At 37.8% G+C, this 27,044-nt stretch overlaps 1 protein-coding gene across 5 annotated transcripts in view; it reads right to left on the bottom strand.

The window, feature by feature from the left end:
* The window catches only part of Sfmbt1 (Scm like with four mbt domains 1), a 125,681-nt gene that overhangs the window by 6,506 nt on the left and 92,131 nt on the right, over positions 1–27,044 (bottom strand). For all 5 annotated transcript variants that reach the window (XM_010643072.3, XM_019210514.2, XM_010643071.3 and 2 more), the window contains 12 exons: positions 26,520–26,766; positions 25,849–25,940; positions 24,800–24,901; positions 22,381–22,531; positions 19,702–19,784; positions 16,454–16,580; positions 15,281–15,394; positions 10,947–10,989; positions 9,188–9,252; positions 6,229–6,368; positions 4,068–4,177; positions 3,037–3,212 (listed from right to left, as the gene is read on the bottom strand). In XM_010643072.3, the coding sequence (XP_010641374.1) occupies positions 3,037–3,212; positions 4,068–4,177; positions 6,229–6,368; positions 9,188–9,252; positions 10,947–10,989; positions 15,281–15,394; positions 16,454–16,580; positions 19,702–19,784; positions 22,381–22,531; positions 24,800–24,901; positions 25,849–25,940; positions 26,520–26,766 (1,450 nt within the window). The remainder of the gene's footprint in view (positions 1–3,036; positions 3,213–4,067; positions 4,178–6,228; positions 6,369–9,187; positions 9,253–10,946; positions 10,990–15,280; positions 15,395–16,453; positions 16,581–19,701; positions 19,785–22,380; positions 22,532–24,799; positions 24,902–25,848; positions 25,941–26,519; positions 26,767–27,044) is intronic.

Raw genomic sequence — 27,044 nt, 5'->3', positions numbered from 1 at the left:
TTTTGTACCAGGGATTGAACTCCAGTCCTTGCACTTGTGAGGCAGGCGCCAGAACCACTGAGCTAAATCCACAGCCCCCTCTGTCATATTTTAAAATGCTCTTCTTTGTTATTCATTTGGGGGAGTTCTTAATATATTCTAGAGATAAATTCTTTACTGGATATATGTATTAAGAATAATTTCTCTAATATTGTGGCTTGTATTTTTCTTTTAAAAAATGGTACTATTCAAAGAACAGAAGTTTTTAATTTTCATATTTCACTGTTATGGCTTGTATCTACATGTCCCTCCAAAGCCTCATGTGCTAATAATATATAGAAGTTTTGAAGGTGGCTCAATTAGGGTGATTAAGTGTGTGATGCTGGGATTAAGGGGTTGGATGAAGGAATGAAAAGCTGGTAGCCTGCATGGGTAAAAGGGAAAGGCAGGCTTGCTATCGCTGCTTCTGCTTGCTGCTGTTGGTTTGCTACTTTGCTGTCTCCTACCTGATTGTCACTGACTATATAATAATATAAGGGACAGAAAGAGGGCTGCTGTGGTCACTCTCTACTTTGATGCTTGTTGTTTATGCTTTGCTGCCCTCTGCCCATCATAAACTGTTTCTCCTCTGTGATGCCCCTCTGCAATGCCATCCTGCCCTGGAGCCAGCCAACTATGGGTTGAAAGCTCTACAAACTTTGAGCTGAACTACTTTGGATGTTGGGTATTTTGTTTCAGCAATGAGAAAAGTAACTAAGAAATTCACTTAGTAATTATTTCCTTTATGCTAGTGTATTTCTACATTCTAAGAAATCTTTGCCTACCCCAAGGTCTTGAAGATATTTTGTTTCTGTCCAAAAGCTTTATAGTTTTAGCTTTTACATTAGGTCTATAATAGATCTTAAATTTAATTTTTGTATATGGTATGAGCCAAATAGTTCTGTTTTTGCTTTTTCTATTTAGGAATTCAGTCGTACCCATACCATTTGTTAAAAGGAATTTCCCTTCCCCATTAATTTTGTTAACCCTATAAACCATTTGATCACATATAATTTGGCCCTATTTCTAGGCCTTCTGTTCTGTCCCAAGACTTCTAATACTCTAACATGTTCATGATGGGGATGTAATTTGTACGTCTGGCTACTGTGTAGCACTAAACCCACCAGTGTGGTATATGCGTGACTGTCCCATCAGGCAGCATAGCACTGTTCCATCGGGTTGTACAAGCTGCCTGATGGGACAGTCATACACGTACTACCAGTGGTAGGGAACATGTTAATACCAAGCTTATGATTACTATAGCTTTATGGTTTAAAAAAAAGGCAGCAAGGAGCCGAAAGAAAAAGTCCTTCAACTTTATTCTTTTTTTTGTACTAGGGATTGAACTCTGGACTTGTGATTGTGAGTCAGGTGATGGCATTGCTGAGCTAAATCCCTAGTCCCTCAACTTTTTCTTTTCCAGTATGTTAAGTATTTTAGATCCTGTGCATTTCCATTTAAGTTTCAGAATATATCAGAAAATTCAACCATGAAATATATTCTAGTTCTGGGTTATGTATTAAGGTAATATCAAATTCTAATGTAATTTTCTGCAAAAATAAATTTCTAAGGACACATTCATTGGGGATCACTTAAATTACTAATTAGGAAAATTTAGATTCTTTTAAAACCTAGGGTAATTTTAACTTATCACTGTGAAAGATAAATTCAGACAAAAAAAAACCATAACAAAGTCCACAAATCTTCCAAATGTTTGTCTCTATATATGTAATATTATTCATATATTTTTATTACATGTGTCACATTTTCTAGTTAGCTCCTAATAATTGTAATTTCCTACATGAAGGGCTGATAATAAGCTAAAATAATCTCTGCCCTTAAGGAGTCTACAATTCAATAAATACAAACAAATTACTAGGTTAGACTTTTCCATGAATTTGAATTTTGCTATTCAAATACTGATTAGAAAGCTTGCCATACCAAACGTCAGCTGTACTGAGGAACTTGTTGGAAATACACAGTCCCAGAGACTGACAGATCTGATAAATCTGAAGGTGCATTTAAACAAGACGCTCAGGTTATCTGCAAGAACTATAAAATTTAAGAGTCACAGATCCCTAAAATAACTATTTCAAATGTGACATAGTGAAATCCTCCTTCCCTGTTAGTTTTCCCAAGTGACGCCAGGGTTTGCAGTACTTAAGGAAATGCATAAGAATTTTGGTTTTGGGTGACAATGCTTTGATAAAAATCCACATTGTAAATTTCAACCCATATGATTCCTGCCCCAGGTTCACAAAGGAGAAGATGAACAGAAGGGAGGATAGTTCAGAGGGAGACTGCACTTTCCTCTTGGTGTTTATACCACCAAGCCTTCTTTATTGCTCTTCACAGACACTGAGCAAGCTCCAGAAAAATCTGTGGCCTCGTTGTTCCCTTTACCAAGTCAGGCACAACCTTGTTTCCTTCATGTGGTTCCCCAGTCAGAAGTTCTTCGGGCCACCTGTTCCCAGCCTTCCTCATTCTCTTTTTTGCTTTCTTTTCCACTTCATTCCCCATGCCTCATACTTGTCTCTACATTTGCTTACTTGTTTATTATCACTGTCCAACATTAAATGAGAACTCAGTGAGGAAAGGACTTTCATTGTATTTATTGTTGTATTCCAGGGCTAGAACAGTGGCAGCACAGAGTAGGCAGATTGTATGAATAAATGAAGTATCTATCAGATGCACTAGCTAATTTATATGCATGCCATATTAAAGTTGGCAAACTAGGACCCAAAGGCCAATTCTGGCCCATGGCCTATTTTAGTACGGTCCTAGAGCTAAAAATTGTTCATACAGTTTTTAAAGAGTTCTTTTAAAAATGAAAATACAACAAAATAAAAAAGAATGTGTGACAGATCATATGACTGGCAACATAAAATTTTATTTTCTGACCCTTTATAGAAAAAGTTTGTGTACTTCTATATATGAATGTGTGCAAATTTTTTAAAAAATTCCAGGACATTTAGGGATAAACTTACATAGTTAACACACTTGAAAAACATAACTCACTGTATTTGGTCTTTGTAAGTACAGAGCAGTTCTCAGAACACGTATCCAGAACCATCCGTGGACCAAAGAGGTTAGGACAGCATTCCAGTTTGATACAGGTTTGCCGGCAGAATTCAGTCACCCGATCTGCTGTTTTCACTATTTCAACAGTAGCCCGATAACTCTTTCCTTTATATCTGCCATTGGAAGACATCAAATGCCAAAATTATTGGGCCAATGACTACCCAGTGAAAAATCAAGTATACTGATGATACATCTGAAAAGTATTTTTGCTTTAGAATACTATGCATCCTTTATAAGATTTTTCTTGTTTTTTTTTTTTGTTGTTGTTGTTACTAGGGATTGAACTTGGGTCCTTGCGCTTGCAAGGCAGGCCACTAAACCGCTGAGCTAAATCCCCAGCCCCTCCTTTATAAGTTTTTTGACTCAAAGAATAAGTTCTGTATCTTGTACTTAAATTTGGTAAGCAATGACAACCAAAAGCTATTATTTAAATTAGCAAAATAAAGTTCCAGTTTTCTATTCTTAGCTGAAGGTTTTCAAATAGTAATTTTGCTTCTTATTATAAAAAGAATAGGAACTTTTCATTAAGTCCTTCTTTACCCTAGGGCAGTGATTCTCTTGGTATGGCTTAAGGATATGGTATGATCTGCCAGCTACCATTCATCTACCAATAAAAAAAAAAATATCTACAAAAAAAAAAAAAAAAAAAAAAAAATCAAGCCAGAAAACAAGAGTATATGTTTATAAACTTCCACAGGAACTTGAAAAAGTAGTCTTATGTCTTTTGAATCTAAGAAAATGTTCTTGCATTTCTGTCTTTTAAATTTCATATAATTCATTTTTACCATATGTCATAAACTTATTAACCCATGACAGAATGGAAACTAAAAGAGAAAACAAGCCTAAGTCCTTCGCCACAGTAGCTGAAGCAGCAATGCCATAGGAAACAAGCATTCTATTATCCACAGAAGAAATGACTGTGTGACCGAATACAGACAGACAATAGTAGGGTAGAGGAATCTACTCACTTGGCTTTTAGAACTTCCCCACAACCATGCCACACAGAGTCTTTGTCCAGCTGGAGCTCCCGAAGAACACGACTAGGCTTATAGGCTGCATTGATAAGTAAAGTGAGGACCTAAGCTCAGTTTTAAAGCAGAAATATGGGGTGGGGGAGAAAAGCAGATGATTAGAACCATGGCATTCTCCCTATCCCATAGAGTGCTAAGGCCATTTTGGTAATTAATTCTTATTAAAAAATGATAACAAAATAATATTACCAAAAATACGACATTTACCCATAGTTCCAAATAAAGAATAGCCAGATCATCTTACACATTCAAAATGTTATGGTCAGTAAAAACAGGCACCCTGAATTTCAATTTATTCTGCCACTTGCTTCCAAATACTTTCCCAACCACGGTACACACAGAAAATTATACGTGTTTGGGACACTGTGCAGACGGTTAAGTAATCTTGTGGGTAAAGGAGTCTGGCCCAAAAGCTCTGACTTTGTGAGGCCCTGCCTTGCCACCCTGAGGGTTGAAAGGTTCTACAAGTCCTCACATCTTTTACTCATTGTGCAGCACACGAGTTGGGAGCATGAAAATCCAGCAGATTCATAGCTTTATCGTGGCTCTCAGTTAATACCATGCAGCCTCTCAGTCATACACTAATCTCACAGTTCCCTTTTTCTTTTTGAGACAGAGTCTCATTTTGTAGTGCAGGTTATCCTTGAATTCACTGTGTAGCCCAGGCTGGCCTCGAACTCACAGCGATCCTTCTGCCTCAGCCTCCTGAGTGCTGGGATTACAGGTATACACTACCACACCTGGGCCTCACAGTATACTCTTGCATAGCTCTCATGTGTGTCTAACAGAAGTGAACCTTCTCTGTGCAGAACTGCTTACCTAGGTGTTCCCTATGGAAGAGAAATAATTACCTGCCCAACTCACTAAACAGTACAGCAATACCCCATAATCTGTGATTTCACTTTAAGTTTTAGTTACTTATGGTCAAAAATATTAAATGGATAATACCAGAAATAAATGAGTCATAAATTTTAAATTATACACTGTTCAGAGTAACATGATGAAATCTTGTACCATCCTGCCCATGTCATGAATCACCCCTTTGTCCAGTGAAACCCTAGTGTATATGCTACTCAGCTGCTTGTCTGTGGCTGTACGAGTTATCAGATCAACTACTTAAAAAGTATATGCTTGTGTTCAAGTAACCCTGAAGCTGCCTAATGCGACATCACAATGCCTACATCACTCATCTCACTTCATCTCAATAGTAGGCACTGCATCATCTCACACTATCACAATGAGATGAGCGAATATAGCCTAAGACATTTTCAGAGACAGAACACATCCACACAACTTTTATTACAGTATGTTGTTATAATTGTTTTATTACTGCTGTTGTTAATGTCTTACTGTGTCTCATTTAGAAATTAAATTTTATTGCAGCTATGGTTTAAGTGTCTCCCCCAAAAGTTCATGTGTTGGAAGCTTGCTTGCAGCACAGATGTGGGAGGTGATGAGGTGATGAAACCTATGGGGTGTTCCTAAGGCCAGCTAGGGGCAAACCCTTGGAAGGAATTTGGGATCCCAGCGTCTCTCTGGCTCCTGATTTGGTGATATGATTTCTTTCTCACGCTTGCATTCCTGTCATGATGCAATGCAGACAGGAAGCTCAATCCACCAGGCCACCTAATCTTGGACTTTCAGTCTCCAAAACATGAGCTAAATAAACTGTTTTCTTCCTAAGTAGCCTGCCTCAAAAAATGGACTACTACGATAGTTATGTGTGTGTGTATATGTATATGTATGGGTGTGTGTGTGTGTATGTATATATATATATATATATATATTATATATATATATATTTTAAACATACCAGTATAAGCTTTGGCACTACATGTATTTTCAGGCATTTTGTAAGGTCTTAGAACAGTGATAGTGACCTTTCAATGAAAACAGCCAGCCAGCCATAGCACCTATGCCATAGGTTCACCACTGTCTTAGAACAAATCCTCACAGATAACAGGGGACCACTACATATGAAAAATCAGTAACTTAATAAAGCCTAGAGTTGTCACATATATGGCATGTGGCTCCCCATATCCTAGGAGTCTGTTATGATCAAATTTCCAAGTTCTTCTGCTGCAGGACAGAACCTTACCTCTCTGAGGACCAGAACACAGTTCCCAGGTCCTACACATTGTGGGAGTTCAGCAATTCTTCCTTTGTTAAGATATGGCCCTGAGAAGCAACGGTGATTGAAATATATCTTTGGACAGCAATATTTTCCATTAATTGTAACTGGGAAATTAAGAAAATACAAATATTAAGAAGAGTCATTCTCCCCATGTTTAGAAAGCTCAATTACTAAGGAGAAAAGTTCAAGCATACACATCACTGTGTGAATTTTATAAATTACTTGTGTGTGCATGTGTGTGGTGCCAAGAATTGAAACTAGGGGTTCATGCATGTTAAGCAAGTGTTCTACTACTGATATGTACCCCCAGGTTCAGAATTACGTATTTGAAGCTTATATCATCTGATAATGATCTTGAAATGTGGTATACCTAGAAGCTTATGTTTACCCTCATCCGAGATTACCAAGTTTATCACTTTGCTAAAATAAAACAAATATCCTGATTACATGCTGATTATTTCCGGGACATTGTTTCACAATCAGTCAGATATTTGTATCAATAAAGAAAGTGGATAATTGACTTCATGAACCATGATGATCCTCACAAAGATTTCCAGTTCTTTGAAAAACAACTATTCAATAATCTACTCTGAAATATTTGGAGGGACTGACATAGAATATTATGCAAAACTAGTTTGTTTCCTAAAATCCACCGAACAAGTACAGTGACCCTACCCTAAAGCCCCAAGCACCCTTTCTTTGTGTGTATGTTGCTGCAGACTGAACCCAGGGCCTTCACACTGAGCTACATCCCCAGTCCTTTTTATTTTGTGAGACAGAGTCTTGCTTGAAACAGGCTAGGCTCGAACTTGTGATCCACCTGCCTCAGTCTCCTAGAATGTTGGGGTCGTAGGCATGCACCAGCATGCTTGGCTATTCTGACATCCTTGATGCTGTGGGAGCTCTTTTACTGTGGGATTTCTCAGAAGGCTAAAACTACTGTATTCTATGAACACCTATCAGTGTTCCTTTTATACACTGTGCATATAATCAGGCCTTGAGATCCTTCTCTCAACTATTTTTCTAATGAGCACTGAGCTTAATCTTTTTTTTTAAAATCCTCTCACAGTGAATTTGAAGTACTAAATTTTAAAACTTCAAAAACACTGAAACATCTTCATTTTGATATAAAGCAGAGAGTCTTCTGATGAATACTTCTTATTCAATCCAGCATTAAGGAAAGTAAATAAGTACACTACGTCCACTGTTGGTAGACCTTGATGTTCATAATGTTCTCTCTCTAAGATTACAGTTTTATCACAGTGGTGAGCCTGTTGAGCCAATTTTCCATCTGAATCTGCCACCCCTAACCCTAGTAAGGATTAAGGCACTCATGACCCTAGCTGTCAGAAATGTTGGCGGTTTACAGCTCTTACTTATACATGTATCCTTTACTTACCTTGAGCTGAGGCTGCCCTGAATAGGAGAGATACCTTGCCCAAGGTCCCATTCCTTGTGAGGTAGTGTGGGAGCTACAGAGTACTTCTGTTTTGTTTTATTTTTGGTAGCAGAGATCAAACTCGGATCCTTGCACTTTCGAGGCAGGCGGTGGCACCACTGAGCTACTCCCCACCACACCCCCTGCCCTACAGTATACTTCTGATGACTAATACATAAGGATTATGGACACTCTCTGTGGCAGTATCAGTTTGAAGACTTCCTTGGCACTAAAAGAAACTTCTGTTGCAACTGCACTGAACATCAGTTTATCTCTCAAGGTAATCCCGCTTCCTTTATTCCTGCATCTTTTATTCCTTCCAGGAGCTGTTTCCAAAAGCACTCCCAGTGAAACTCCAGCATGCAAATATCAGAGGCTCAGACTTTTTCCCAAGGAACCTGACCTATGACAAAACCCAAACCAAAGTGCCAAAGTTGAGATCATAGAGAAGATATTAATGTCTTAATTCTGTAGTTTCAGTAGACATTAAAAAGGCCAGCAGTGTTTCAAAAATAAGGAATTAAGCTGAGCGTGGTGGCGCACGGCTGTAATCCCAGCACTTGGGAGGCTGAGGCAGGAGGATCGCTGTGAGTTTGAGACCAGCCTGGGCTACCCAGTGAGTTCCAGGTCAGTCTCAACTACATAGTGAGACACTGTCTCAAAAAAAAAGGAATTAACACAGTCCCAATCCTCTATGTAGAAACAATATAATAAAATGGCAGTGGGGCAGAAGAGAAAAAAGTTTTGAACATTTGCGTTCCATTTCTCATCCTTTTCTCAAAAGCTGTATAAGCTCTTTGAGCCCTGGTTTCTTTTCTCTAGGCATTTACTAAATACCACCTGAATGTCCAATCTGTGCTAGAATATACATGGCCCAGATGCTCAGCATTATACAGCTAGCACAGGGCTAGTCAAGAGTCATATTAAAAAGACCCTGGAGGTCAGGAGTTTAGCTTAGTGGCACAGCGCCTGCCTGGCAAGTGTGAGGTCCTGAGTTCAGTTCCTGGTATAAAAAAAAAAAAAGACCCTGGATATAAACTGAACCTCCAGCCTCATCTCATAATCAGTCATTGCCTCTGGGACAATCAAATAAATCTAGTGTTCTATTTTTTGTGAAATTTATATATAAAGTGTGTATATCATAAGAAACATTTAAAAAAAATAAGCCCCACCACTTAAGTACCTAGCTTAAGAAAGAGCACTCTCCCTGGAAAGCCTCAGGTTCCTTCATCTAAAGTGAGTGATAGTAACATTGACCTCTACAGCTCTTGGTACATAACAAATGATCAGTAAAAAATAGCTACAATTATATAACTGTGTAGAAATATCAGCATACAGACAACTAAAACAAAACACATCTTGGATTGTTATAACTCTAAAGTCATAGTTAGGCAGCTCCTCTCCGAATACACATTCAAATGTCAGAGACAGCCCATTAGAAGAAACTAAGGGTCTTCCTTTCTGTAAGATCACAAATGCTTATACCTGAGTCTGCAGAGTTCAGCTCTTGACTCTTTAGGCCCTCATGAAGAGTCCTTGAGGATGGTATTCTGGGTTAAGAAAACATAGTCAAACTAGTAAGATCATCCTTAATATCAGCACAGCATGAAGGTTAGTTTCCTTCCAATCTAAGAAGAAAGCTAATGTGACAGGTTGCAAAATCTGCAACAGAAGGTCCTTCATCACTCATTCTTTTAAATTTGCAATTGCTTCTGAAGTTATGTACAGAGTCTAATGAGCCAATGGACAATTTGTAGACAGTGATGTGATATGGACTATTTAGATTAATTTTCCTTTCAATCATATATATGTGTGTAAGAAATGAGAAAATTTCTTGTGGCATTAATTTTTTTAATTTTTGAGACAGGGTCTTGCTATGTAGCCCAGGCTGGCCTTGAACTTGCGATTTTCCTGCTTCAGTCTCCTGAGTGCTGTGATTACTGGCCTGTAACAATATGCCCAACTTCTTGTGGGATTTTTAAAGTACAAGTATTCATTTTTTTCAATAGTCACATAACAGAAACACTTCTTTTATAGTTCTACTCATTTCAAAATTGTTTAAAAATTATCTTTTAAAAGAAAAGCCTAGAGACTTACTCTGCCTGTAGCAATCCCTGAGAAGGGCTAATTCTTTTTTTAGAATGTCTCCTGAATAAAGCTTAGGATTGGTCTCAAAACTAAGTCAAAGAAAAATCCGAGGCGAGTTTTTTGTCATCATCTCATTTCTGTATATAGAATAGAATTCTATGGCCTTAACAAATGAATGTAACCATACTGTAATTTGGATTAAATGAGGCCATAACAATATGGCCATAATCTGATAGGCCTGGTGGCCCTAGAAGAAGAGGGAGGAGAAAAGAGAACAGAGAGAGGGAGAGAGGAAGGAGGGAGGGAGGGAGGAGAGGGAGAAATAAAGAAGGAAGGGGAGGGAGGGGAAAATGAGGTGAAAAGGGAAGGAAGAAGGAAAGGAGGCAGAGAAAATGGGGGAGGAGGGAAGGACAGAGAGGTACTTTTAACATGTGAGGACTCAGCAAGAAGGTAGCCATGAACAAGGCAGGAAGAGAGACCTGATTAGGAACCAAACCAGATGGCACTTTGATCTTGGACTTTCCAGACTCCAGAACATAAGAAAATAAATTTCTGTGGTTTGAGCCACCCAGTCTGCAATATTTTGTTATGGCAGGCTAATGGGAGAATCCAAAACTCAACAGTGGAAACCACACATCTACACACACAGAAACCTTTATATTTTTAAGATTCAAAGGAACCACCAACTAACTTTTGCTTTTTAAATGCTGCGTGTGAAGATGCTACAGAGGGTTTCTTAATGGGCACAGAGACACTCTTCTGAGCGCCCTTCCTTCTGGAGTTGTTTCTTCTACCTCAACAAATCATTTCCTTATTTACAATTTTTGTTCTTCCTTCACAAATACCTGCAAGGGACTCTTATTTCTTTTCTTTCATTCAAATGACTTCAGGCTTTAAAAGCCAAAGAAATTGTATCTGGAAAAACATCCCGAGATTGCATTTTACACTTTTTATATAAAGCCATTTTAGAAAATGCATACATTATGTGAAGATGTATATAAACTATCAAATTTGAATTAAAAGATTATTCTTCCATCTGGAAAAAAAATAACAAAAGAGAAGACATATTCTGATATACTTATTTCTTTTTCTAGATATTTGAACTTCCAAATTTCAACTACAGATATTACTTACTGTTACCTACTGTATTACTTACTGTTTTTCTGGTTGAACCACCGCAATTTTCCTCTGTTTATGGACTGTAAAAGAAGGAAGAAAATACAAAAAAAAATAAAAGACAAAGGAAAAGTTAGATATGTATCACGCTTATGGTGACATATTTAATACTTGGTATAACTACCATGTGTGCTAAATTGGTGCCTATGTGTCTGAATATTTGACACACACTTTCTGGAGAGGAGTCTTCATACAAGGAACAAAAACAGTATTTTCAAAGCTCTCTGAGTCAATCAATTCCTGAAAGTAATTTTCAAGCAAAAACTGATATTCAAAAGAAAAACTGCTTTCACAAAGCAGTTGAATGGAATGTTGAATGGTTCAGACCACTCAACAGAGAAGGGTGGTCCTCAGCAGAACATGCTATGGAACTGGACATCTACATGAAAGAAGCTGCACTCTTACTTTACATCATATATAAAAATTAACTCAAAATAGATCAAAGATCTAAACCTATAAAACTCTTACAGAACAATACACAAGAAAATCATCATGGCATTGGATTTGTAAATGCTTTTTGAAATACGATATCAAGAGAAAAAGAAACACAAGAATAATTTAAATTAGATTAAATCAAAATTTAAAACTTCTGCATGACAAGAAATATATCTGTGCACAGCAGGAGAGTAAAAAGGTAACCAACAAAATGGGAGAAAATATTTCCAAGTCAGTATCTAAACTATACAAAGAAGAAGTCCTATAGGTAATTAAAAGACAAAATAGTTTTAAACTAGGCAAAAACCCATGCAGCTAAGCCATCTGATTCGTGACAAAGAGGCCAAAACATATGTTGGAGCTTTTTTAACAAATGGTTCTGGGGAAACTGGATATTAAATGTAGAACCCTATTTCTTATTCTGTACAAAAATCAACTCAAGCTGGGCATGGAGGTGCACGCCTGTAATCCCAGCACTCTGGAGGCTCAGAGAGGAGGATCACCACAAGTTTGAGGCCAGAACGGGTTACACAGTGAGTTCAAGACCAGCCTGAACTACACAGTTTCAAAAAGAAAAAAAAAAAAAAACAAAAAAAATCAACTCAAAATGGATCAAATATCTAAATATTCAAACTTTCAAAGTGCTAGAAGACATAGGGGAAACACTTATTCAAACTTTCAAAGTGCTAGAAGACATAGGGGAAACACTTCAAGGTATAGGCACAGGCAGTTCTTGAACAGGACTACAAAAACTCAGGAAATAGCAGGAACTGACAAATGGGGTTCCATCAGACTGAAAAGCTTCTCAGGCCAGGGATATAGCTCAGTGCTTCTGCCACCTGTCTCACAAGCGCAAGGTCCTGAGTTCAATCCCTGGTGGAAGGGAAGGGAAAGGAAAGGGGAAAGGGGAGGGGGAAGGATAAGGAAGGGGAAGGAAGGGGCAAGAGGGAAGGAAGAAACTTCACCATCACACAGGAAATAACAGGGTGATGAAATAGTTTATAGAATGGGAGACAATCTTTGTTAGCTACTCTCCCAAAAGAGGATTAAAATCAGAACATAAGATGAACTAAAAAATTTAGCACCAAAAAAAAAAAAAAAAACAATCAAAAATGGACAAATGAACGGGACCCTTCTCAAAAGAAGAAACACAACTGGTCAATAATTATATGAAAAAGCGTCAACAACTCTAGTTATTAGAGAAATGCAAATCAAAACCACACTGAGATACCATCTTGCCCTAATCAGAATGGCTACTATCAAGATCAAACAAACAAACTCTAATAAACGCTAGCAAAGATACATGGGGAAAGGAACCCTATACACTATTGATGGGAATATAAATTAGTACAGACGCTAAGAAAATCAGTACAGATATTCCTCTAAAAACAGAACTACCATATGATCTAGATAAACCACTTCTTGATATACACCTAAAGGTATTAAAGTTGGCATAATACACAGATACTTGCATACTCATGTTTACTGTGGCACAATTCACAATAGCCAACACATAGAGTAGCTTAGGTGCTGGTCAATGGATGAATAGATTTTAAAGGGAGTTTTATATACACAATGGAGTATTATCCACCCACAGAAAAGAATAAAATTATGTGATTTGTGGAAAAATGAATGGAACTACAAGTTACCACATTAAGCAAAATAAGCCAGACTAAGAAAGAAAAGTACTGCATGTTTTCCCTAATATGTAGACTCTAGGAAAAAAAAAAAAGATGTCAAGAAAGTAGAAAGGAGGCTATTGGATAAGAGGAAAGGGGTTACGGAGGGGAAAGAGTAGTTTAAGGGAGGTAACAGGGGGATGGATATGATCAAAATGTTTTATGCATATATGAAAATGCAACAAAACCCAATCTTTTATAAAATTAATATGCACCAATAAAATATATAATGTAAAAATGGGCAAAAGACTTAAGCACACACAGTTCCACCGAAGATATGCTAATAACCAACAAACATATGCAAAAGATGCTCAACAAGACTGCCATTAGAAAAAAGCAAATCAAAACTATAATATGACACTGTTTCGTACACATCAGGATGACTATTAAAAACAAGAATAGCATAGAAGTGTTGAAGGATGTGCAGTAACTAGAGCCTCATACATTGCTCGTGGAGGTAAGCAATGCAGCTGCTTTCAAAAAGCATTTTGTGGGGCTGGGGATTTAGCTCAGTAGTTCTGCTGCCTGCCTTGCAAGAGCAAGGACCCGAGTTTGATCCCCGGTGCCAAAAAACAAAAAAAAAGCATTTAGTGGGTCCTCAAGCTGTTAAATAGTTACCATGTGACTCAGCAATACCACTTCTCAGAATATACCCAAGAGAAATGAAAATACACATCTATATGAAAACAGGTTACTAATGTTCACAGAAGCATTATTTATAACAATAAAAATTCAAACAGCCTGAATGTTCATTCATCAATGATTAAACAAAATGTGACATAGTATTATTCAGAGATATAAAGTACTGACAGACATCATAAGATGGATGAATTCCAAAAACATTATGCTAAATGAAAGAAGGCAGTCATGGAAGACCATAATCTATTGTATGATTTCCATTATATGAGATGTCCAGCATGATCAAATCTACAGAGACAGAGAGTAGATTAGTGACTGCCTGGGAAGAAGGTGTTTCCAAAGGGTATGGGGTTTCTTTCAGAAATGAAATGAAAAAAAATGTTTTCAAATTAACTGTGATAGTGGTACAATTCTGTGAATACACTGAATTTCAGAATTTTAAAAGAGCAAATTTCATGTATGTGGGCCGGGGGATTTAGCTCAGTAGTTCTACTGCCTGCCTTGCACACACAAAGACCTAAATTCAATTCCTGGTACAAAAAAAAAAAATTCATGTATGTTAGTTATATTTCAATAAAACTTTTGAAAAGAGGGGAGGAAGGCAGTCACTTTCAATATAAGATTATAGACTCTGGGGCTGGGGATTTACCTCAGTGGTTCCGCTGCCTGCCTTGCAACTGCAAGGACCCAAGTTCGATCTCCAGTATAAAAAAAAAGAGAGACTGGCTTTCTCTTCTTCAACCTCTCATTCTCATTCTGATGGAAGCCACTTGCCATGCAGTGAATTGCCCCATGGAGAGATCCACATGGCAGAGATCTAAGGGAAGCTTCCAAGCCAATAGCTAGCAAGAAGCAGAGACCCTTGGTCCAACAGACCAAGGAAGTGAATTCTTCTGCAATGGTCTGAATGTCTACACTCCCCCATTTCATACTGAAACTTAATCACCAAAGTATTCGTATTAGAAGGTGGGGTCTTTGGAAGGTGATGAGATCATAAGGGCAAGATTAGAATTAGTGCCCTTATTAAAAGAGGCCCTAGAAAGTTAAAGTGTGAGGACATATAGCAAGAAGGTTTCAGGGACTGCACCTGCTTGGCAAGTGCAAGGTCCTGAGTTTGATACTCAGTACAGGGTGGAGCTTCATCTATGCATCCAGACTGACACCTTGCTCTTGGTCCTCCCAGCCTCCAATAACACATTATTTACAAATTACTCAGTTTATGACATTTTGGGCTAGCAACCAGAATGGACTAAGATGCTTGCCAATAATTATTTTAGCAAAGTTTGGAGCAGATTCTCCCTAAAGTAAGCCTTGAGATGAATCTTGTTCTGATTGATAATTTCACTGCAATCTATGAAACACCTGGAAACAGAGGACCACACAAGTTGTACCCAGACCCCTGACCCACAGAAACTGTAAGAAAATAAATACTTTTGCAAAAAGCAATTGTCTCTGCAGGCAGAATATAATTTTTTCTCTGAAATGTCCAGATTCATACTAATTGGTAGCCGCCACACAAGAGATCATTCAACAATCAGCACTCTAACCCACAAATAGCTACCTCGTGCCCGGCGAGGAGAGCTGAGGGGGTGGCCATTGGTCTCACACCAGCCCAAAGGAAATATATCCATAGATTCCACACTCACAATACATTCGGGTACAGGCTTCTTAGACCCTGTTTAAAATTTAAAAGCAGAACAAAACTAAGTAAAGCACTTTTAGCTCATTAAATAGCCTTCATAAAGTACAGTGCAGTACTTTCTAAACAATGTTCTACTGCAGCAACAATGAAGACATAACTCTTTTAACCCAGTATCATTTTCATGGAAGTCATACTTTTTCATGTATGATAAACATATGGTAAACTGTCCCTGTGCATAACTTGTAAGAACCAAATGGGTAGTGAAAATAAGGGTAATTCTTAGCAAATAAACAACTGGCACTACCAGTAGTATTATTCAGATGTTAACAATTATATTCAATTCCTTGAAAAAATTAGAAATCCAAAGGAAAAGTGACAGTTCTATTCAATAATAACATTAGTTCTGGTACTGTAGGAATAAGTCAGAAAGTAGAACCATAAACTCAAATCAGAAAGTGACTGGCCAACTAATTAGCAGAGGTTGCATGAAACTCTACATTTAATACTCTCCTTCACATTTCCATTAAATGCCCATTCTACACAATCAGAAACATTATTGCTAATAGAAATTGATTAACTATGTAGGTGCCTTCTCAGAGTATGATTATTTGGCAGCAGGAAGAAAAAGTAACCCAGGCCACACACAGCAATTGCTACAGTAAGTACTTACATGGCCTTCATTCCATGAACATGCCCAATCACTAAATACTAGGATGAATAAAATACATCACTTCTACTTTACATACTTTCTGGTTCCAGGGTTTGGAGCAACAGAAACATCATCTCTTCACTAAGCCTCGTGCTAATGTTCATATTCACTTATTGTAATCACATGAAAATATAAACTATTTGACTTACCTTCAAGAAAATATAAGACTCTATAACAAAGGTTATTCAAATTCATTTCCTAAAACTTTGAAAGCCTAGGACAAGAAAATAATTTTTTAGCTTAGAATCTTGCATTTCAAGGTAGAAGTCTCTGAAAAAGATAACTTACTTGTCCATTAAGTATAACAAGCCACACTAAAGGAGTAAACAGGAAGAGCAAAGGAAGAGTGGCCACAGGAAACTTTCAGGAGAGCCTGCACTTACCCTCCAGCTGAAGCCACAGGTAGGAGCCTCTGACTGCAGTAATGGTGGCAATGCATACTTCTTCAGGGAGAAGAGGGTTCACTGCCTCCAGCTTCATGTTCTCCTTAAACTCATGCTCAGAAACTGACTAGAAAATGAATGAATCAAATCAGCTTACTGAACAATGTTTATTTCTGGATGGACAGTAGTGAGGAATGAATGAGAAAGGACACAAGGGAATTTTCCAGGAGTAACAATAATGTTTTACCACCCCCCATTTCCCATACTGGAAATTCAACCTAGGGGATGTAGCACTAAGCTACATTCCAATCCGCTTCCGTAATTTTAATTTTACTTTGAGATGGGGTCTCACTAAGTTTCTCAGGTTGGCCTTAAACTTGTGATTCTCCTGCCTCAGCCTTCTTAGTAGCTGGCATGCACCACCAAAGCCCAGAATGTTCTCTATCTCCATAAGGGTTTGGGTCACATAGTTGTATATATTCGTTAAAACTCATCAAATAATACATTTAAGGATATTCATTGCATATAAGTTTTTCATGAAAAACATACATACAAAAAAAAATTACTGGATTTACAATATTAATTCACATGCTCAGCTGGCCAGACCCCAACCTGCAGGAGAGTTCAAGGTTGACAAGCCTCTGCCTCATGCTCAGAGTTTCCAGTCAGTTTTTTCTTTAATCTCCCATTTCTAAATATAAACAATGACCAAGAATTACTAGATATCTAAAGATATTAAACTTACAGACTCAAACACAAAATAAGCAACTTAGAGAAGGCAGTGATTATGCAAGATAACCACCCAAAAGTGGTTATGTTAATTAACATTCTCCAAGAAGAAAAATTAATGTATCCTTAAAATAAGACTGGCATACTATTAAAAATAAAGAACTATTCTGAGAAGAAAAATACTTCTGGAAAATGAAAAAGTAGATTTAAAAACTAAAATCTCATAAGGGTTGAAAGGTAAAAGTTTATTATATCTTCCAGAAAGCAAGACAAAAAGACTAAGAAACAGAAACAAGGAGAGAAAAAAGGTAAGAAAAAAAAAGTAGAGGTTAAATCCAAGGGACCAATATCTAAAATTTAAAAATTCTACAAAGAGACAAGAGAAAAAACAAAAGAAAGGAAATGAAAGAAGTAAATCAAGAAAATTTCCTAGTACAGAAAGGCATGAATGTCCAGAGAAAAACTGTCCACATCAAAGTGCATTATTTTTTTTCCTCATTGAGTTTATTGGTACATTTTAGGTATACAGTACAGTTACATTCATCATTGGGATCTTGTACCTTTACGTGACAGGTCTTGGTTCTCATTTTTCCCCCTTGTCCCTGCCCTCCCTTCACCCCCTCTTCTCCTCCCCATTTACAAACATTTTATTTCAATTTTTTCATTTTCTATTTTTTTTCTTTCCCTTATTACCTTTCCCCTACTCTTCCCACTTTCCCTACACCTTTAGCCTTTCCTATTTCACAGTGTCGGCTATCTCATTAGGATCTTATGTACTATTATAGTTTATTCACACCAGAGAAACTGTTCAGTATTTACACATGTGTGACTTATTTATTTCACTTAGGAGTATATCCTCAATATGTATCCATTTTCCTATGAATGAATCTAATTTCTCATTCTCTATGGCTGAGTAGTATTCCATTTTATAGAAAAACCACATCTTCTTTATCCAGTTTCAAAGTACATTATTGTGAGAAGAGATAATAAGAAGATTCTATAACCTTCCACCACAGAAAAATCAGGTCATTTACACAAGATCAAGACTAAGAATAGCTTTTAACTTTCTGGCAGCAACACAGTCAGTCAACATGTTCAAATACAGTTCTGCTAGAGCAATTTCCATCCTTTGTGCCACTTTAGGAAGATAATGAGTGATCATGGGTCCATCAAAACAAGGAAGTAAATGGAGACCAGGAGGTCACATGATACACTACAAACCAGGGCTTCTCAAACCATAGGAAATGAGGAGCAGGCAATCCTTGGCAGTTCCAAAATTAAAACTACATGGCAAGTAGAGAAACTGTCCAGAGAGAAAAAGTGGAGGCCTTTAAAAGGGAAGTCTAAGAAAAATTTTAGAAATGAGGAATTTCCTGATGTAATAAGAGGCAACTGGAATACTGCAGTGCTCACTTGTAAATGTTTGAATGCTCACAATAATGCAAAACTTCACCTGAAATTTAGCCAAGAATGGAATACAATCCTAACAGGAAGATGATGTGAGTACGTATGGCAGAGGTGGAAGGTAAAATGGTTAAATGCTCATTTACGGTAATATAATCAACAGCAGTATCTAAAATTAACGCCTCAAAAGATGGCAGTATATTATTTTGATAATAAAATATAAATGCTATATTACAGTGATGAGAATAGGAAGTCATAGCCAAGTGTGTTGGTGCACTTAGGAGGCTGAGACGGGAGGATCACTGTTTGTGGCCAATCTGGTCTACATAATGAGTTCAAGGTCAGCCTGAACTACATAATGAGACCCTGTCTCAGGAAAAAAAAAAAAAAAAAGAATAGGAAGTGGTTACCAGTGGGAAGGGAGGCTAAGGAAAGTGATAAGACAGAGACTGTGTTTATACATGCTAAGCTTTTTATTGATATTCTGCTTTTTCATCTTTTTTCTCTGGTACCAGAGTTGAACTCAGGACCTTACACTTGCCAGGTAGGTGCAGCACTGCTGAGCTACATTGCCAGCCCTATTTTGATTTTTAAAACATAGGGATATATCAGCTGGGTGTGTTAGCACACGCCTATAATCCCAGCACTTGGGAGGCTGAGGCAGAAGGATTGCTGTGAATTCAAAACCAACCTGGGCTACACAGTAAATTCCAGGGCAGTTACAACTGACTGCATAGTGAGACCCCGTCTCAAAAAAAAAAAAAAATAAATATATATATATATATATGGATGTATCATTTGGATAGAAGTCTTTTTCAATAAGCTTAATAAGTTTTTGCATTTAATATTTCAATATTTTTTCATATTACAGCATTAAACCATTGTTACGAAATAAAATCTGTCACATGATTTCAGTTATTACAAAAAATAAAACAATACTAACTTGATCAGCAAATTAACTTCAGAAATAAATGTATTTTTCTTTGGACCATTTTATTACAATCATCAAAGTGGTCATCTGGGTTGTATGAGGTGATTAACTTGAGAATAGTAGTCATAAAAAGCAAGGGAAGAACAGCAGTCCCTGCAGCCCTGGTGGCCGTGAGGGGTCTCACCTGAGGGAAGCACCGCTGGGGGGCAGCTTCAGCACCACATTGTTTGAGGTAGTCGGCCCAATCAAAGTCCTGGCTTGGGTAGCCTGTGTGGAGACAAAGAGCAGTGATTCATACCATGTGTACTTGTTCAGCCCTACCACTCTGTCAGGTGTCCACCCACAACTTCCAATGCTGCTAATTTGAGGCCTTTGGTCATTTTATAGAGGAGGGGAATCTTTGCATAAATCCAAGGTATAGCCGTTATTGTTTTCAGTGCTGAGAAATTAAAGCCGGGGGACTCTATCCCTGAGATATATTCCCATCCTTATCCTTTTTGTTTTGAGACAGGGTCTCACTATGTTGCCCACGCAGAACCCAAACTTCTGATTCTCCTGCCTTAGCCTCAAGTGCTGGGATTATAGGCCTATGCTACTGTACCCAATTCTTTTTTTTTTTTTTTTTTTTTTTCCCTTCGAGTACTTAGATTGAACCCAGGGCCTCATATAGTTAAATTTTACTAAATAGAGTACTTCTGGTCAAAACTATAATACAATGAAATTCTTTCAAATTTCAACCAAGATATTTATTTTGAGCAACATTTTATATGATTAATTGCTGGCATTTACCAAAAGAATTTCAGACAGTTATGAGTGGATGTGATCTGTACAAATGAATCTAGTCTTATTAGGAGTTATGCTCTGACAACAAAGAGATAACAAATATTACTATTAAATCAGTGAAGACTTTCTTTAATAAGGCTATTTCTTTAAAACCCATCTTTAGCTGATTACCAACACAATGTTCTTAGTAGTTTTCAGATTTATGTAATATAGAATCTCAAGGCCCTGAGGGCTGGGAAGAAGATGGTTGAAGTATACAGGTGTGCAGTAGGATAAATGGGATACTTCTGTTACACAGCACCATAGGGTAATTATAATTAACAACAATTAGGCTGAACATTTCTAAACAGCTAGTAAGAAAGGATTTTGAATCACAAATATATGCCAATTATTCTGATTTGATCATTACGTATTGTATATGTGCACTAAAATGCCACATTGCACCCTATAAATACAGACCATGACTGTGTCAACCAGAAAAATATTGTTTAAATTACAGTGCTCTTATAATCTAAATCATGAATTCATTTCAGTAAAAGTTAGGCTTAAATCCATACTTCAGTCTACTGAGGTATTGACAGAAACATTTCCAAACTAGTGCCTTGACTCGGCACCATCCATGCAGGGAGCTGGATGGCCTGTTTGCTCTGTCTGAAGGCACAGAGCAGGCTGCTCAAGACTATGCCCTCCTATAGCCAAACAGCCTCTGAAGTGATTTTCCCACCCAGCTGAGAAATACACCACCTCCCTCTCATTTCCTAGCAGTACATTTTATACCATTTTCAATTACATAATCTACCATTTCTCTGTTTACAAGGCAACTGATGTGGCCATTAACAATGCTCAAAATTTTTCTATCTTTAATCACTGCTTTTCTCCTTCACACAAAGGTGGAAAGCAGGATAAGGAATTTGGAGGTGTTCTTCTTTTGTAGGTGTTCCATATCACACCCTGCCACAGTGCACTCCTAAATTCTGCTCCCTGAGGGAGGAGAACCTAGCAAGTTCTGTTTCTCCCTGTGTCTGAGTTGCCCACTTCAGGGACAGAGTTACACTTGTTTTTATCTCCCCAGTGACACATTCAGTGTCTGGGACATAGCAGATATTCCATAAATGTTTCCTGGATAAATGAAGGCCAAAGGTTCTGAGTTTATAATCCCTATTAACACAAAAGAGTACTTTCAGCCCACTGTTCAGGATTTAGTAGTATTTAGAAAGTGAAGCCATGCTTACCAAAAGTCTACTAAAAATCAGATAAACATCTCAGTTTTTTCTGATACTATAAGTTTAAAAATATTAAAAATTTCAACCAGACATGGTGGCTCACGCCTGTAATCCCAGCACTCAGGAGGATGAGGCAGGAGGACTACCTTGAGCTCCAAATCAGCCTGAGCTACACAGCAAGTACAACTCTAGGCTGAACTACATAGTGAGACTCTGTCTCAAAATAAAATTATTTTTCAGTTATGCACAAGTAATAATTAAATGCCTTGATTAAAAGTCAAGATTATGTTTTCAAAGAGTTGTTACTTCTGCAAGCCTCTCTGAGCCCCACTTTTAACCCTAACTTCCCACTAACAAGCACCTTCCACAAGGCCCAGATTCTAATGTGATCAGGACTGGAGATTTAGCTCAGTGGCACCACGCCTGCTTCCCAAGCACAAGGTCCTGAGTTCAATCCCCAGTACCAAAAAAAGACTGTAAATGTGATCGAGCACCTCCCTCTCAGCTGAGGCTCACAAGCCAGTTCTCATTGCTCAGTGTACATCTCAGCCCACCTGTGACTGCCCAACAGATGCAACACGGAACCCACTGCAAAGCCAGCAAAGAATCTGGGTATGAGTCTGGCCTTCAGATCACACAGATGTATGTGTCCAAGTCTGAGGATGGAACATACTCTAACAGTTTTTTAATTTGATTTATCACTTTCAAATAGTAAATATATGGAATCTAGACCTTCATTTTTACTTGTCTCAGGCCCTTAAAATATTAGGGATATGAGGAGAAAGATAAAAGATCTTGGCAATGCTACCCTACACAACTCATTTAAAGGCACAACACTGAAGACCATGAATGCGTACCTGGAGGTGGGCTGATGTGTATACCATTCTTTAGACTCCACTGAACAGGGAAGATGCCAGGACTGTTAACATGGCACACAAATGATCGCCGTGCATGGCCTTCTGGTCGCAAGTCATCCATCTCCACCAGAAAGTACTTCTCATCAAAAACCTGAACATGAAATTAACAGATGAAATAGAAAAATGGTTACATGTATATATGAGTAGATACATACTCATATGTTTTTTTTTCTCACCACAGCCAAACATGGCACAAAAGTGCAGTCACACTGGGTAGTAATAATGCTAAATGCTCAATAAATGTTAGCTACGTCAGGCACCCCTTTAATTATAATACATGATGGTCATAATATATGGTGAATATTTAAATTTTAAAAACTAGTAAAAGACACATTGTCATCAATCTCCCTCAAAACCCCCCTTGCTTCAGAGGCACTTATCCCACAATTCTTGCCACTTTCTGAGGCAGTTCTGGCATTTCCTTTCTGAATATCATGAGGTACGATGAAAAAAATGGTGATGGTGTTGCCTACTACCGAACAATGAAAAGGCAAGCTTATAAAAATATTACAATGTGTTCTCATCCATGAGATTTGGCATCATGCGACCTCTGGTCCTTCCCCAAAGTCAAAGTGATTATGAAAGGAGAACATTTTGTATCAACTCAGGACATCAAGGCAGATAAAGACACACATCAAAGACAACTTCCAGAACTGCTTCAGAAACTGGCAAGAAGGATAGGATGTGTTCAGGCTATGGGAGAACGTTTTTGTTTGTTTGTTTGTTTGTTTGTTTTGGTACCGGGGATTGAACTTGGGTCCTTGAGCTTGCAAGGCAGGCCACCGAACCACTGAGCTAAATCCCTGGCAGGGAGAATGTTTTTGAGGGGGATTAATGGAAATATATCTTTTACTGTAACAAATTTTTCAAATTCACCATTTTTTATCCAACCACATATTAATATATTTTTAATCTTCCTAACAATCTAATGAAATCATTTTCTAGATATGGAAAATGAGTTTTAGAAAAGTAACTTGTGCCAGGTTACAGTCAGGAAGTAGCAGAACTTGGATTCAAACCCAATAGTTGAGCTTCAAGTAAAATTCAGTTTAAACTTATTGATGGGATAAGATTATTGACATTTAGAAATGGGAAGAAAGGAGCTAAAGGTGTAGAGAAGGTGGGATGGGTAGGGGAAGGGTAAAAAGGGAAAAGAAAAAATGTGAGATAATGAAAAGATGGAAATAAAGTGTTTGTAGATGGGGAGGGGAGGAGGGGGTGAAGGGAGGACAGGAGTAAGGGGAAAAAAATGAGAACCAAGACCTGTCATGTAAAGGTACAAGATCGCAATGATGAATGTAACTGTACTGTATCCCTAAAATGTACCAATAAACTCAATTAAAGCTGAAAAAAAATTTTTAAAAAATAAACTTAGTGATGGGTCAACTACAGATCCTTGCCCAGTTTCCAATGCCAAAGAGAAATTAATAAACTTCCTCTGGCCTCTAACCACACATTTCTTCTGACTCCAGATACAGTATTATGATCTCACTTACAAGTTCAGAATTCTCCCTTGCTCAGAGAATAATCTTCTACCAAGATCAAGAAAATTTATATCTTAACAAATCAGATGATTTAGCAGTCAAGAAACTAGGCCCTAGTTGCACTCCACTTCAGGTCCTACTTTCAGTAAATGGGATTCTGCTGTGGTCCTAAACTGAATACTCTCCCTTGTGTATTAACTGAGTCATTGGTCCTTGACAATATTCTCAGCTCTTCTGGTTGCTCCTGGCATTTGTCAGTCTTCTGAGGAATGAAATCTGAATCTGGAATACAAGGCTGTAGCCATCCTACTGCCAGATCTTGTGATACTGATTGCCTGCTTCACATGCATCTCCTCATCCCAATAAACTATACTAGGCAGGACAGTGATGACGTACCCAGCCTTCATAATTTACAGACACAGTGACCATGTACCAGTTAAACCTCCTCTTGTTAAACACAGTTAGGTCTGCACCAAAGAATACTACCCCCTCCCCACTACTTGGTGCCTAGGCCCGAAGTCTTCTTTGCTTGGCTATGGTTACCAAGCTCTGAAGAAAGAACTGTCCACAGAAAATTGAACAACAAAAAGCAAAATGAGCCCAAGTTGGAGGTGTGATGTGGTGTGGAGTGATGTGGTTTGGAGACAGGGTCTCACTACATAGTTCAGGTTGGCCTTGAGCTCACTATGTAGCCCAACCTGGACTCTAACTCAAAGCAATCCCCTGCCTCAATCTCCTGAGTGCTGGGATTCAGGAATGCACCACCACATCCAGCAACAAGCTGAATTAACAGAGAATGAGGATCAAAACACTATAATTTTCTAACTTAGTCAATGTGTTGGGAACTTTTACTACAAGAATTCCTTCCATTTTACCTTAACAACTGTAGCAGGAGAGATCTCAAAAGGTGAACATGGGTCCACAGCTTCCAATTTCATATTTACAGAGAATGTATGAATGCCAATAACCTGTTTGTCCTGAAAGGAAAACAATGAAAGGGAATAAAAATGTATTATTTTTGTATTAACTTTATACTCACATGCAACAGAATAGTTCTCTAATTAGTTCAAATACAGTGGACCCTTGACTTATGAACTCAATTTGTTCTCAAGGGCTACTTCTAGTTCACATTGGTCTACTGAAGGCTCAAGCTTCTCTACAACGTCTCTCTCCTGTACACAAGCAGATCTCAGTGTCCTTAGACACTGATTGGCACAGGACTTCTCAATTAACCCCACACATAAAAGGCTGGAATGTTCCTTCCAGAACTCTGTAAGGGTGAAATCTGTATCTGAGACCATCTGGAAGCACAAGCAGATGGCATTCAGGTCATAACTCAAGACTTTGGTCATAAGTCAAAACTAAAATTCTGGTCATAACCCAAGTTGCTCATATGTCAAGCTGTTTATAACTCGAGGGTCCACTGTAATGCCCAGTTTCTGCTAAGTTGAATAAAGCTATTCAGGACAAAAAACAACACAGAAAGTACATTTTTCTCTCTACATTTAGGACACATGGGACATCTAAAGGAAAAATTCAAATTTATTTTATAACAAGTTAGGGTTATGTATTTAAAGAGCAGAGGGCCAGGGATGTAGTTCAGTGGCATTTCGCCTGCCTGGCAAGTGCAAGATCCTGAGTTTCATCCCAGTACTGAAAAAAAAAAGAAAGAAAGAAAAAAAAAAGTAGAAGAGAAAAATATTCAATTCAAAGTGCCTTAAGAGAACCTGGAGAGAAAATCCAGACAAGCACTCAAAAGAAAACCAGGGTGATCATCACTCCAGCCTTAAACCCTCCCCCGAGTCCTTTATAGGGTAGGGCACTTTCCTGCTTCCAGGGGTCATTTTGCACTTTTCCTCTTTGCAAACTGCTTTACCCTGTTGTGAGAAGAAAAGTACTATCTATCAAGTGTTTTTGCTTTTACCTTAAATAAATAAGATGGTAATGGTTCTTCCTCCTCTTTGACTTTGGCCAAAATCTCCTGCCACTCAGCTTCATTTTTCATATGTCTGATGGCTTCAGTAAGACAGGACAAAATGCTTTAGATGAGAAAGCCTATATATACTTTTTTCAACTATTCTGAAAGCATTCACATAAACAAAATAAAGTACTTTCCACTGGGAATAGGACAAAGTTCAAGTCCTTTATACTCATCTTCACTCAGAAGAACTTGCATCTTAACTTTAATACTTTGCTCTGTTCAGAACCCACACAGCTACAGCTAAGCTTTGTGAAAATGCCTGTAGTGAGATCATAAGGATCCCTATAGTTCATAAATTGGAGTTTAACACAATGTGCTATGAACCCAATTTGCTATATATATCTATCAGCATGCTACCTAGAGAATTTTTTTCTTTGTTTTGATAAGCAGTCAATGCAAGTTTGGGCAGAAGTCTATGAGTTTTATCAGTATTTGTGATAAATTATAAATGCAAGAATACAGAAAGAAAAATGGGCATTTAATCTAACATGTCCATACAAATTTGTTGCAATATTTCTATTATGTAAGCTAACAAAGGCTTTAATAAGAATGTTTTTTAGTTTCATGGACATGAGTAACAACTGTGTGTTAAAAATATATATATTATTCTTCACCTAATGGGGGCTGAAGTTCATATCCTTGTTGAGCAGCCCAGCCAACATGATGAAGAAATGGATCCAGGTAATACAACCAATGTTCGAAATTGTCAGGACTTTCAAGTCCTTCATAATGCAGCTTTAGCCGTCCCCCAATATTTTCTACTACAGTAACAATCCAAGTACTTAGAGAGTCCCGAAAAGCTTGGCATTCTAGCCTGGATCCTGGAGCAATGAGATCTAAAGGATTCCTTCCATGGCGGAGCTGTAGGTTAAAAAAGTAAATTGATTACATAAGAGAAGTTAACCTTTTTTTAAAAAGTCAACTTCTAAATGATTTCAAACCAACTTTCCTATTTCTTACCCATCAAAAGCCAGTGACATTAAATTGTCAATCATCATACAAGCCTCTTACATTACTTCTAGATATGAAAATGCTTATCTTAAAAAATCTACCTATAATACAATAAAAGTAGTCTAAAACTCTCTACCTTGAGCCTTGTTTCATTTAGTAAGAATTTTTAGAGTATCATTACCACTTTG

This window comes from Fukomys damarensis, unplaced genomic scaffold, assembly GCF_012274545.1.
Source record: "Fukomys damarensis isolate Sample0158 unplaced genomic scaffold, DMR_v1.0_HiC HiC_scaffold_28, whole genome shotgun sequence".
NCBI classification, from domain to species: domain Eukaryota; kingdom Metazoa; phylum Chordata; class Mammalia; order Rodentia; family Bathyergidae; genus Fukomys; species Fukomys damarensis.
Note: the sequence above shows the minus strand (reverse complement) of the source record. Positions and strands in the feature narration are given on the sequence as shown.